Genomic DNA, 13280 nt, shown 5'->3' with positions numbered 1-13280 from the left:
GGCCCCTCTCTCACTCTAGAAGCCCTCCACCAGCCTCATTTTTCCTATTTTCACCTCCAGTGGCCCCTCTCTCACTCTGGAAGCCCTCCACCAGACCCATTTTCCCTATTTTCACCTCCAATGGCCCCTCTCTATCTGGGAGCCCTCCACCAGCCTCATTTTTCCTATTTTCACCTCCAGTGGCCCCTCTATCTCTCTGGAAGCCCACCACCAGCCCCAGCCTCATTTTCCCTATTTTCACGTAGGGTTAACAGCGTGCAAGGCCCCACCGTTGGGGTCAGTGCAAAGAGCTAGACTCGCTTATGTAACTTTACAGAGAAATTTGCTACTGTAGAATATCTCTACCAAGAGAGGTTAGCCTGAGAGGCACCAGCACGGTGGATGCAGGCTGCACTGAACTGTGAAGGAGACAAAGCAATAAAGGAAGTGCTGCTGAAGTGTTTGCCAGCAGTCTGCTGCAAGTATGAGCAAAGCATATTCAGTCCAACAAGTGCAGTAGCCCACAGTGTGCGCTAAGATGTATGCAAAAATTGAATACATGAAATTTATCTCCGTAAGGACTGTGCCTGTTTCTCATAATGACCAAGACAGATTTTGACAATTGGGTATGTGTGACTAATAATAACTCTGTAAAAGTTGTATATATCCAAGTAATTATGTTTTTACAACACATTGTTCTATATTTATGTAGCAAGCGTAAACCAAAATACAAAAAAAAAAATCTAATTTTTTTTTTTTAAGCCTGAATACGTTGACCGTACATTTACATACTGTAATAACACGTGACGAAAGTTATATTTCCAGATTTCTCCTTTATTCTGACAGCAACAGAGTTGGAAAAGCACTAAGGCTACTTTCACACTAGCGTCGTGCACTGCACGTCGCAATGCGTCGTTTTGCTGAAAAAACGCATCCTGCAAAGTTGTTTGTAGGATGCGTTTTTTCTCCATAGGCTTGTATTAGCGACGCATTGCTACACGTCGCACCCTTCGTGCGACGGTTGCGTCGTGTTGTGGCGGACCGTTGGCACCAAAAAACATTGCTTATAACGTTTTTTGGTGCGTTGTGTCCGCCATTTCCGACCGCGCATGCGCGGCCAGAACTCCGCCCCCTCCTCCCCGCAACTCACAATGGGGCAGCGGATGCGTTGTAAAAATGCATCCACTGCCCCAGTTGTGCGGCGATTCCACAGTATGCGTTGGTACGTCAGCCCGATGCACTGCGACGGGCCGAGTACGACGCTAGTGTAAAAGTAGCCTAAATTTGGAGTTTGGGATGTGGCCATTTTAGGTCTTTTTATTGCCAGGTTGGCAGAGTAGTTTTCTGCTGCTCCTCAGCGGCGTCTGTCAGTTGAAGCTCTTGGGGGCAGAGAGGACCTCTCTTATAGTAACTCATTGTGTAGAGAGAGAGATAAAAGCAGCAGTGGGGCTTCCTCTCTTCAGTGTGGCACAGATCGGGGGCCTCCGTTCTGGGGGCAGCGTCATTATGGGGACACCACACTACTATAGATGTATTGTACGCGCGTTCCGCAGTCTGTCGGAGGATTATTTTTGGGTGACGAGCTGTAGTTTTCACTGGTCCCATTTTGGGTACATACAAATATTTGATGGGTTCCTTTTTGTGAGGCTGGAGGGGCAGAGTCCCACAATTCGGGCTGAATGGCGAGAGGTTTTATTGTGGGTCTGTAGCCACAGTTTGATCACATTTTACTGCTTTATCGACACCTCTCTGCGCTGCCTCAGGGCCGAGAGCCGCAACGCTTAGTTTCCCTTTTCTACATAAAAGAGCTGCAGATTTATTGTGGCCAATTTTGAAGATATAAAACATTTCATTTTGCTTTTTGTGATGAGGGATGAATAAAAATGCCAATGTTGGCATCGTGCAGGACAAACATTGATATACTGTTGTGTTACATGTCATTACGGAGGCGGCAGTACCAAACATATGGCTTCTCATGCTACATTTATTTGATTTCCAGATTAAAAAACTAATAGTTTTTTTTTGGGGGGGGGGAGGGAGTGGGATTTTTGAGAGGGTGCTCTTACCTTCTTTATTTTTACAGTATTTATAGTGCCAAGCAGTATACGCGGATTACCGATCGCACTACTCTTGTACAGTCTGCGGCTGTGCGTAATCAGTGCCGGACCCTTGTAGCTTTTATCCCAGGACAGACATGTCTGATAATATTAGGCTTAGGGTCCCACCAGAGAGGTCGCCTTGTCCCTCCATGTTCTAGCAGGAGACGCGCTCAGTGTTGGGCGGCTGCTGTGCTTCGTGTATTCTGCAGTAACAGCAGCTGGCACCTGTTCACACTTGCTTTATTCTGGACGGAGCGGCCGCTCAGTCTTTAGTATCGTGTTAGCGCTTTGCTGAATATAAACTGCCTAGATCAGACGAAGCCTGTGATCTCCTAAATAGACAATGTACTCACCAAGCTCATGGTCTCGCACATGAACACTAGCTGGTGACCATCTGCAGCACTTTCACCATCCCTGAGTAAGGGGGACGCCATGTCCAACCGGGGCCTCCGTATGGTAGAAATGCGCACAACTCCACCGTGCATACACCGTACACATCCGCTCGACCTTCTTCATTGCTCCCCCATCTTCACCCTGTGTCCCCACTTTTGTCATCTACTTCCCTCCACATCCATAGTCACCACCTCCACCATCCTCATTGCTCCTGCTCATCATCCTGTGTCCACACTTTCCCCATAGTTGCCCCTCATCTTAATCCCTCGTGTCCCCCACTTTCCGCATAGTCACCCCCTCCACCATCCTCATTGCTCCTGCTCATCATCCTGTGTCCACACTTTCCCCATAGTTGCCCCTCATCTTAATCCCTCGTGTCCCCCACTTTCCGCATAGTCACCCCCTCCACCATCCTCATTGCTCCTGCTCATCATCCTGTGTCCACACTTTCCCCATAGTCACCCCCTCAGCTTAATCCTCCTTGTCCCCCACGTTTGATACCGTGCCGCACAAGAGGTTGGTACACAAAATGAGAATGCTTGGTCTGGGGGAAAATGTGTGTAAATGGGTTAGTAACTGGCTTAGTGATAGAAAGCAGAGGGTGGTTATAAATGGTATAGTCTCTAACTGGGTCGCTGTGACCAGTGGGGTACCGCAGGGGTCAGTATTGGGACCTGTTCTCTTCAACATATTCATTAATGATCTGGTAGAAGGTTTACACAGTAAAATATCGATATTTGCAGATGATACCAAACTATGTAAAGCAGTTAATACAAGAGAAGATAGTATTCTGCTACAGATGGATCTGGATAAGTTGGAAACTTGGGCTGAAAGGTGGCAGATGAGGTTTAACAATGATAAATGTAAGGTTATACACATGGGAAGAAGGAATCAATATCACCATTACACACTGAACGGGAAACCACTGGGTAAATCTGACAGGGAGAAGGGCTTGGGGATCCTAGTTAATGATAAACTTACCTGGAGCAGCCAGTGCCAGGCAGCAGCTGCCAAGGCAAACAGGATCATGGGGTGCATTAAAAGAGGTCTGGATACACATGATGAGAGCATTATACTGCCTCTGTACAAATCCCTAGTTAGACCGCACATGGAGTACTGTGTCCAGTTTTGGGCACCGGTGCTCAGGAAGGATATAATGGAACTAGAGAGAGTACAAAGGAGGGCAACAAAATTAATAAAGGGGATGGGAGAACTACAATACCCAGATAGATTAGCGAAATTAGGATTATTTAGTCTAGAAAAAAGACGACTGAGGGGCGATCTAATAACCATGTATAAGTATATAAGGGGACAATACAAATATCTCGCTGAGGATCTGTTTATACCAAGGAAGGTGACGGGCACAAGGGGGCATTCTTTGCGTCTGGAGGAGAGAAGGTTTTTCCACCAACATAGAAGAGGATTCTTTACTGTTAGGGCAGTGAGAATCTGGAATTGCTTGCCTGAGGAGGTGGTGATGGCGAACTCAGTCGGGGGGTTCAAGAGAGGCCTGGATGTCTTCCTGGAGCAGAACAATATTGTATCATACAATTATTAGGTTCTGTAGAAGGACGTAGATCTGGGGATTTATTATGATGGAATATAGGCTGAACTGGATGGACAAATGTCTTTTTTCGGCCTTACTAACTATGTTACTATGTTACTATGTATGTTACTTTCCTCATAGTCACCCCCTCCACCATCCTCATTGCTCCTGCTCATCATCCTGTGTCCACACTTTCCCCATAGTTGCCCCTCAGCCTAATCCTCCTTGTCCCCCACTTTCCTCATAGTCACCCCCTCCACCATCCTCATTGCTCCTGCTCATCATCCTGTGTCCCCACTTTCCCCATAGTTGCCCCTCAGCTTAATCCTCTGTGCCCCCCACTTTCCCCATAGTCACCTCCTCCACCATCCTCATTGCTCCCGCTCATCATCCTCTGCATTCCCACTTTAGTCACCCCCTACCATCTTCATTGCCCGTGTCCATCCTCCCAACATTCCCAGTGCTCCCCATCTTCATCTACGGTGTCCCCTCCACCCCTTCGTCTACCATCTTCATTGCCCGTGTCCATCCTCCCAGCATTCCCAGTGCTCCCCATCTTCATCTACGGTGTCCCCTCCACCCCTTCGTCTACCATCTTCATTGCCCGTGTCCATCCTCCCAACATTCCCAGTGCTCCCCATCTTCATCTACGGTGTCCCCTCCACCCCTTCGTCTACCATCTTCATTGCCCGTGTCCATCCTCCCAGCATTCCCAGTGCTCCCCATCTTCATCTACGGTGTCCCCTCCACCCCTTCGTCTACCATCTTCATTGCCCGTGTCCATCCTCCCAACATTCCCAGTGCTCCCCATCTTCATCTACGGTGTCCCCTCCACCCCTTCTTCTACCATCTTCATTGCCCGTGTCCATCCTCCCAACATTCCCAGTGCTCCCCATCTTCATCTACGGTGTCCCCTCCACCCCTTCGTCTACCATCTTCATTGCCCGTGTCCATCCTCCCAACATTCCCAGTGCTCCCCATCTTCATCTACGGTGTCCCCTCCACCCCTTCTTCTACCATCTTCATTGCCCGTGTCCATCCTCCCAACATTCCCAGTGCTCCCCATCTTCATCTACGGTGTCCCCTCCACCCCTTCGTCTACCATCTTCATTGCCCGTGTCCATCCTCCCAGCATTCCCAGTGCTCCCCATCTTCATCTACGGTGTCCCCTCCACCCCTTCGTCTACCATCTTCATTGGTGGTTTGTTCCATCTCGTCTCACCCAGACTCGTCTCTTCAGGATCGGGTGGCTGATGTTACAGGCCAGTTTCTGCTCTTTAAAGTCTCCACACTCCAGAGGGATCCAGTGAGAAGCCTGTACACAGGAGGAGGCCATAATGAGCGCTCATACAGGAGAACAGCACGCACATCACAACATCTGCCGTACCTCTGTGACATTGGCTTTGCGGTAAGACAGTCCAGGTGGGACGTCGAGGTGCAGTCTGGTCTGAGGAGCCCGCTCATTCATGTCTTGCAGGTTAAGGAACATGGAGAACAGGCTGCCGTCCTCCAGCACCAGAGGAGAATGACTGTAACAGAAGCCACAAGGACCCGTCAGCTGTGTCACAAGGCAGCCCCCCAGGACCATCACAGGACCATCCCAGTGAGTGTACGTCTCTGCTGCTCATCTCATACACAGGGAGCAGATGGCGACTAATGATGGACACGAGCACCACTAGCCGTCTTCTGCATGGTGACAGTCATGGCCCCTCTCCCACTGCCGAGACTGGGGTTCACCCAGCGACTCAATGTGAAACCCTGGGATCAGCTGTGGCATGTGATGACTTCAGGACCGTGGGGGGCACTTACTATAGATTAATGCTCAGGTCTGGATTAGGGTCAGACCCGTGGGGGGCACTTACTATAGATTAATGCTCAGGTCTGGATTAGGGTCAGGACCGTGGGGGGCACTTACTATAGATTAATACTCAGGTCTGGATTAGGGTCAGGACCGTGGGGGGCACTTACTATAGATTAATGCTCAGGTCTGGATTAGGGTCAGGACCGTGGGGGGCACTTACTATAGATTAATGCTCAGGTCTGGATTAGGGTCAGGTCCGTGGGGGACACTTACTATAGATTAATGCTCAGGTCTGGATTAGGGTCAGGACCGTGGGGGGCACTTACTATAGATTAATGCTCAGGTCTGGATTAGGGTCAGGACCGTGGGGGGCACTTACTATAGATTAATGCTCAGGTCTGGATTAGGGTCAGGACCGTGGGGGGCACTTACTATAGATTAATGCTCAGGTCTGGATTAGGGTCAGGTCCGTGGGGGACACTTACTATAGATTAATGTTCAGGTCTGGATTAGGGTCAGGTCCGTGGGGGGCACTTACTATAGATTAATGCTCAGGTCTGGATTAGGGTCAGGACCGTGGGGGGCACTTACTATAGATTAATGCTCAGGTCTGGATTAGGGTCAGGACCGTGGGGGGCACTTACTATAGATTAATGCTCAGGTCTGGATTAGGGTCAGGACCGTGGGGGGCACTTACTATAGATTAATACTCAGGTCTGGATTAGGGTCAGGTCCGTGGGGGGCACTTACTATAGATTAATGCTCAGGTCTGGATTAGGGTCAGGTCCGTGGGGGACACTTACTATAGATTAATACTCAGGTCTGGATTAGGGTCAGGTCCGTGGGGGGCACTTACTATAGATTAATGCTCAGGTCTGGATTAGGGTCAGGACCGTGGGGGGCACTTACTATAGATTAATGCTCAGGTCTGGATTAGGGTCAGGTCCGTGGGGGACACTTACTATAGATTAATGCTCAGGTCTGGATTAGGGTCAGGACCGTGGGGGGCACTTACTATAGATTAATGCTCAGGTCTGGATTAGGGTCAGGACCGTGGGGGGCACTTACTATAGATTAATGCTCAGGTCTGGATTAGGGTCAGGACCGTGGGGGGCACTTACTATAGATTAATACTCAGGTCTGGATTAGGGTCAGGTCCGTGGGGGGCACTTACTATAGATTAATGCTCAGGTCTGGATTAGGGTCAGGTCCGTGGGGGACACTTACTATAGATTAATGCTCAGGTCTGGATTAGGGTCAGGACCGTGGGGGGCACTTACTATAGATTAATGCTCAGGTCTGGATTAGGGTCAGGTCCGTGGGGGACACTTACTATAGATTAATGTTCAGGTCTGGATTAGGGTCAGGTCAGTGGGGGGCACTTACTATAGATTAATGCTCAGGTCTGGATTAGGGTCAGGACCGTGGGGGGCACTTACTATAGATTAATGCTCAGGTCTGGATTAGGGTCAGGACCGTGGGGGGCACTTACTATAGATTAATGCTCAGGTCTGGATTAGGGTCAGGTCCGTGGGGGACACTTACTATAGATTAATGTTCAGGTCTGGATTAGGATCAGGACCGTGGGGGGCACTTACTATAGATTAATGTTCAGGTCTGGATTAGGGTCAGGTCCGTGGGGGGCACTTACTATAGATTAATGCTCAGGTCTGGATTAGGGTCAGGACCGTGGGGGGCACTTACTATAGATTAATGCTCAGGTCTGGATTAGGGTCAGGACCGTGGGGGGCACTTACTATAGATTAATGCTCAGGTCTGGATTAGGGTCAGGTCCGTGGGGGGCACTTACTATAGATTAATGCTCAGGTCTGGATTAGGGTCAGGTCCGTGGGGGGCACTTACTATAGATTAATGCTCAGGTCTGGATTAGGGTCAGGAACGTGGGGGGCACTTACTATAGATTAATGTTCAGGTCTGGATTAGGGTCAGGACCGTGGGGGGCACTTACTATAGATTAATGCTCAGGTCTGGATTAGGGTCAGGACCGTGGGGGGCACTTACTATAGATTAATGCTCAGGTCTGGATTAGGGTCAGGACCGTGGGGGGCACTTACTATAGATTAATGCTCAGGTCTGGATTAGGGTCAGGTCCGTGGGGGGCACTTACTATAGATTAATGCTCAGGTCTGGATTAGGGTCAGGTCCGTGGGGGGCACTTACTATAGATTAATGCTCAGGTCTGGATTAGGGTCAGGAACGTGGGGGGCACTTACTATAGATTAATGCTCAGGTCTGGATTAGGGTCAGGACCGTGGGGGGCACTTACTATAGATTAATGCTCAGGTCTGGATTAGGATCAGGACCGTGGGGGGCACTTACTATAGATTAATGCTCAGGTCTGGATTAGGGTCAGGTCCGTGGGGGGCACTTACTATAGATTAATGCTCAGGTCTGGATTAGGGTCAGGACCGTGGGGGGCACTTACTATAGATTAATGCTCAGGTCTGGATTAGGGTCAGGACCGTGGGGGGCACTTACTATAGATTAATGGTCAGGTCTGGATTAGGGTCAGGACCGTGGGGGGCACTTACTATAGATTAATGTTCAGGTCTGGATTAGGGTCAGGACCGTGGGGGGCACTTACTATAGATTAATGCTCAGGTCTGGATTAGGGTCAGGTACGTGGGGGGCACTTACTATAGATTAATGCTCAGGTCTGGATTAGGGTCAGGTACGTGGGGGGCACTTACTATAGATTAATGTTCAGGTCTGGATTAGGGTCAGGACCGTGGGGGGCACTTACTATAGATTAATGCTCAGGTCTGGATTAGGGTCAGGTCCGTGGGGGGCACTTACTATAGATTAATGCTCAGGTCTGGATTAGGGTCAGGTCCGTGGGGGGCACTTACTATAGATTAATGCTCAGGTCTGGATTAGGGTCAGGACCGTGGGGGGCACTTACTATAGATTAATGCTCAGGTCTGGATTAGGGTCAGGTCCGTGGGGGGCACTTACTATAGATTAATGCTCAGGTCTGGATTAGGGTCAAGACCGTGGGGGGCACTTACTATAGATTAATGCTCAGGTCTGGATTAGGGTCAGGTCCGTGGGGGGCACTTACTATAGATTAATGCTCAGGTCTGGATTAGGGTCAGGTCCGTGGGGGGCACTTACTATAGATTAATGTTCAGGTCTGGATTAGGGTCAGGTCCGTGGGGGGCACTTACTATAGTTTAATGCTCAGGTCTGGATTAGGGTCAGGTACGTGGGGGGCACTTACTATAGTTTAATGCTCAGGTCTGGATTAGGGTCAGGACCGTGGGGGGCACTTACTATAGATTAATGTTCAGGTCTGGATTAGGGTCAGGTCCGTGGGGGGCACTTACTATAGATTAATGCTCAGGTCTGGATTAGGGTCAGGTCCGTGGGGGGCACTTACTATAGATTAATGCTCAGGTCTGGATTAGGGTCAGGTCCGTGGGGGGCACTTACTATAGATTAATGCTCAGGTCTGGATTAGGGTCAGGACCGTGGGGGGCACTTACTATAGATTAATGCTCAGGTCTGGATTAGGGTCAGGTACGTGGGGGGCACTTACTATAGATTAATGCTCAGGTCTGGATTAGGGTCAGGACCGTGGGGGGCACTTACTATAGATTAATGCTCAGGTCTGGATTAGGGTCAGGTCCGTGGGGGCACTTACTATAGATTAATGCTCAGGTCTGGATTAGGGTCAGGACCGTGGGGGGCACTTACTATAGATTAATGTTCAGGTCTGGATTAGGGTCAGGTCCGTGGGGGGCACTTACTATAGATTAATGCTCAGGTCTGGATTAGGGTCAGGTCCGTGGGGGGCACTTACTATAGATTAATGCTCAGGTCTGGATTAGGGTCAGGTCCGTGGGGGGCACTTACTATAGATTAATGCTCAGGCCTGGATTAGGGTCAGGTCCGTGAGGGGCACTTACTATAGATTAATGCTCAGGTCTGGATTAGGGTCAGGTCTGTGGGGGGCACTTACTATAGATTAATGCTCAGGTCTGGATTAGGGTCAGGTCCGTGGGGGGCACTTACTATAGATTAATACTCAGGTCTGGATTAGGGTCAGGTCCGTGGGGGGCACTTACTATAGATTAATACTCAGGTCTGGATTAGGGTCAGGTCCGTGGGGGGCACTTACTATAGATTAATGTTCAGGTCTGGATTAGGGTCAGGTCCGTGGGGGGCACTTACTATAGATTAATGTTCAGGTCTGGATTAGGGTCAGGTCCGTGGGGGACACTTACTATAGATTAATGCTCAGGTCTGGATTAGGGTCAGGACCGTGGGGGGCACTTACTATAGATTAATACTCAGGTCTGGATTAGGGTCAGGACCGTGAGGGGCACTTACTATAGATTAATGCTCAGGTCTGGATTAGGGTCAGGACCGTGGGGGGCACTTACTATAGATTAATGCTCAGGTCTGGATTAGGGTCAGGTCCGTGGGGGGCACTTACTATAGATTAATACTCAGGTCTGGATTAGGGTCAGGTCCGTGGGGGGCACTTACTATAGATTAATGCTCAGGTCTGGATTAGGGTCAGGACCGTGGGGGGCACTTACTATAGATTAATGCTCAGGTCTGGATTAGGGTCAGGACCGTGGGGGGCACTTACTATAGATTAATGCTCAGGTCTGGATTAGGGTCAGGTCCGTGGGGGGCACTTACTATAAATTAATGCTCAGGTCTGGATTAGGGTCAGGTCCGTGGGGGGCACTTACTATAGATTAATGCTCAGGTCTGGATTAGGGTCAGGACCGTGGAGGGCACTTACTATAGATTAATGCTCAGGTCTGGATTAGGATCAGGACCGTGGGGGGCACTTACTATAAATTAATGCTCAGGTCTGGATTAGGGTCAGGTCCGTGGGGGGCACTTACTATAGATTAATGCTCAGGTCTGGATTAGGGTCAGGACCGTGGAGGGCACTTACTATAGATTAATGCTCAGGTCTGGATTAGGATCAGGACCGTGGGGGGCACTTACTATAGATTAATGCTCAGGTCTGGATTAGGGTCAGGACCGTGGGGGGCACTTACTATAGATTAATGTTCAGGTCTGGATTAGGGTCAGGACCGTGGGGGGCACTTACTATAGATTAATGCTCAGGTCTGGATTAGGGTCAGGTCCGTGGGGGGCACTTACTATAGATTAATGCTCAGGTCTGGATTAGGGTCAGGTCAGTGGGGGGCACTTACTATAGATTAATGCTCAGGTCTGGATTAGGGTCAGGTACGTGGGGGGCACTTACTATAGATTAATGTTCAGGTCTGGATTAGGGTCAGGTCCGTGGGGGGCACTTACTATAGATTAATGCTCAGGTCTGGATTAGGGTCAGGACCGTGGGGGGCACTTACTATAGATTAATGTTCAGGTCTGGATTAGGGTCAGGTACGTGGGGGGCACTTACTATAGATTAATGTTCAGGTCTGGATTAGGGTCAGGTCCGTGGGGGGCACTTACTATAGATTAATGCTCAGGTCTGGATTAGGGTCAGGACCGTGGGGGGCACTTACTATAGATTAATGCTCAGGTCTGGATTAGGATCAGGACCGTGGGGGGCACTTACTATAGATTAATGCTCAGGTCTGGATTAGGGTCAGGTCCGTGGGGGGCACTTACTATAGATTAATGCTCAGGTCTGGATTAGGGTCAGGTCAGTGGGGGGCACTTACTATAGATTAATGCTCAGGTCTGGATTAGGGTCAGGTACGTGGGGGGCACTTACTATAGATTAATGCTCAGGTCTGGATTAGGATCAGGTACGTGGGGGGCACTTACTATAGATTAATGCTCAGGTCTGGATTAGGGTCAGGTCCGTGGGGGGCACTTACTATAGATTAATGCTCAGGTCTGGATTAGGGTCAGGTCCGTGGGGGGCACTTACTATAGATTAATGCTCAGGTCTGGATTAGGGTCAGGTCTGTGGGGGGCACTTACTATAGATTAATGCTCAGGTCTGGATTAGGATCAGGTCCGTGGGGGGCACTTACTATAGATTAATGCTCAGGTCTGGATTAGGATCAGGACCGTGGGGGGCACTTACTATAGATTAATGCTCAGGTCTGGATTAGGGTCAGGACCGTGGGGGGCACTTACTATAGATTAATGCTCAGGTCTGGATTAGGGTCAGGACCGTGGGGGGCACTTACTATAGATTAATACTCAGGTCTGGATTAGGGTCAGGACCGTGGGGGGCACTTACTATAGATTAATACTCAGGTCTGGATTAGGGTCAGGACCGTGGGGGGCACTTACTATAGATTAATGCTCAGGTCTGGATTAGGGTCAGGTCCGTGGGGGGCACTTACTATAGATTAATGCTCAGGTCTGGATTAGGGTCAGGTCCGTGGGGGGCACTTACTATAGATTAATGCTCAGGTCTGGATTAGGGTCAGCTCAGTGGGGGACACTTACTATAGATTAATGCTCAGGTCTGGATTAGGGTCAGGTCAGTGGGGGGCACTTACTATAGATTAATGCTCAGGTCTGGATTAGGGTCAGGTACGTGGGGGGCACTTACTATAGATTAATGCTCAGGTCTGGATTAGGGTCAGGACCGTGGGGGGCACTTACTATAGATTAATGCTGAGGTCTGGATTAGGGTCAGGACCGTGGGGGGCACTTACTATAGATTAATGCTCAGGTCTGGATTAGGGTCAGGACCGTGGGGGGCACTTACTATAGATTAATGCTCAGGTCTGGATTAGGGTCAGGTACGTGGGGGGCACTTACTATAGATTAATGCTCAGGTCTGGATTAGGGTCAGGACCGTGGGGGGCACTTACTATAGATTAATGCTGAGGTCTGGATTAGGGTCAGGACCGTGGGGGGCACTTACTATAGATTAATGCTCAGGTCTGGATTAGGGTCAGGACCGTGGGGGGCACTTACTATAGATTAATGTTCAGGTCTGGATTAGGGTCAGGTCCGTGGGGGGCACTTACTATAGATTAATGCTCAGGTCTGGATTAGGGTCAGGACCGTGGGGGGCACTTACTATAGATTAATACTCAGGTCTGGATTATGGTCAGGTCCGTGGGGGGCACTTACTATAGATTAATGCTCAGGTCTGGATTAGGGTCAGGTCCGTGGGGGGCACTTACTATAGATTAATGCTCAGGTCTGGATTAGGGTCAGGTCCGTGGGGGGCACTTACTATAGATTAATGCTCAGGTCTGGATTAGGGTCAGGTACGTGGGGGGCACTTACTATAGATTAATGTTCAGGTCTGGATTAGGGTCAGGACCGTGGGGGGCACTTACTATAGATTAATGCTCAGGTCTGGATTAGGGTCAGGACCGTGGGGGGCACTTACTATAGATTAATGCTCAGGTCTGGATTAGGGTCAGGTCCGTGGGGGGCACTTACTATAGATTAATGTTCAGGTCTGGATTAGGGTCAGGACCGTGGGGGGCACTTACTATAGATTAATGCTCAGGTCTGGATTAGGGTCAGG

At 49.6% G+C, this 13280-nt stretch overlaps 1 protein-coding gene across 6 annotated transcripts in view; it reads right to left on the bottom strand.

The window, feature by feature from the left end:
• ITGAL (integrin subunit alpha L) overlaps positions 1 to 13280 on the bottom strand; it is a 132062-nt gene that overhangs the window by 22209 nt on the left and 96573 nt on the right. For all 6 annotated transcript variants that reach the window (XM_069735239.1, XM_069735242.1, XM_069735237.1 and 3 more), the window contains 2 exons: positions 5405 to 5546; positions 5240 to 5332 (listed from right to left, as the gene is read on the bottom strand). In XM_069735239.1, coding sequence (XP_069591340.1) covers positions 5240 to 5332; positions 5405 to 5546 — 235 coding nt within the window. The remainder of the gene's footprint in view (positions 1 to 5239; positions 5333 to 5404; positions 5547 to 13280) is intronic.

Source organism: Ranitomeya imitator, chromosome 7, assembly GCF_032444005.1.
Source record: "Ranitomeya imitator isolate aRanImi1 chromosome 7, aRanImi1.pri, whole genome shotgun sequence".
Lineage (NCBI taxonomy): Eukaryota > Metazoa > Chordata > Amphibia > Anura > Dendrobatidae > Ranitomeya > Ranitomeya imitator.
This window is presented reverse-complemented; position numbering and strand designations above follow the sequence as displayed.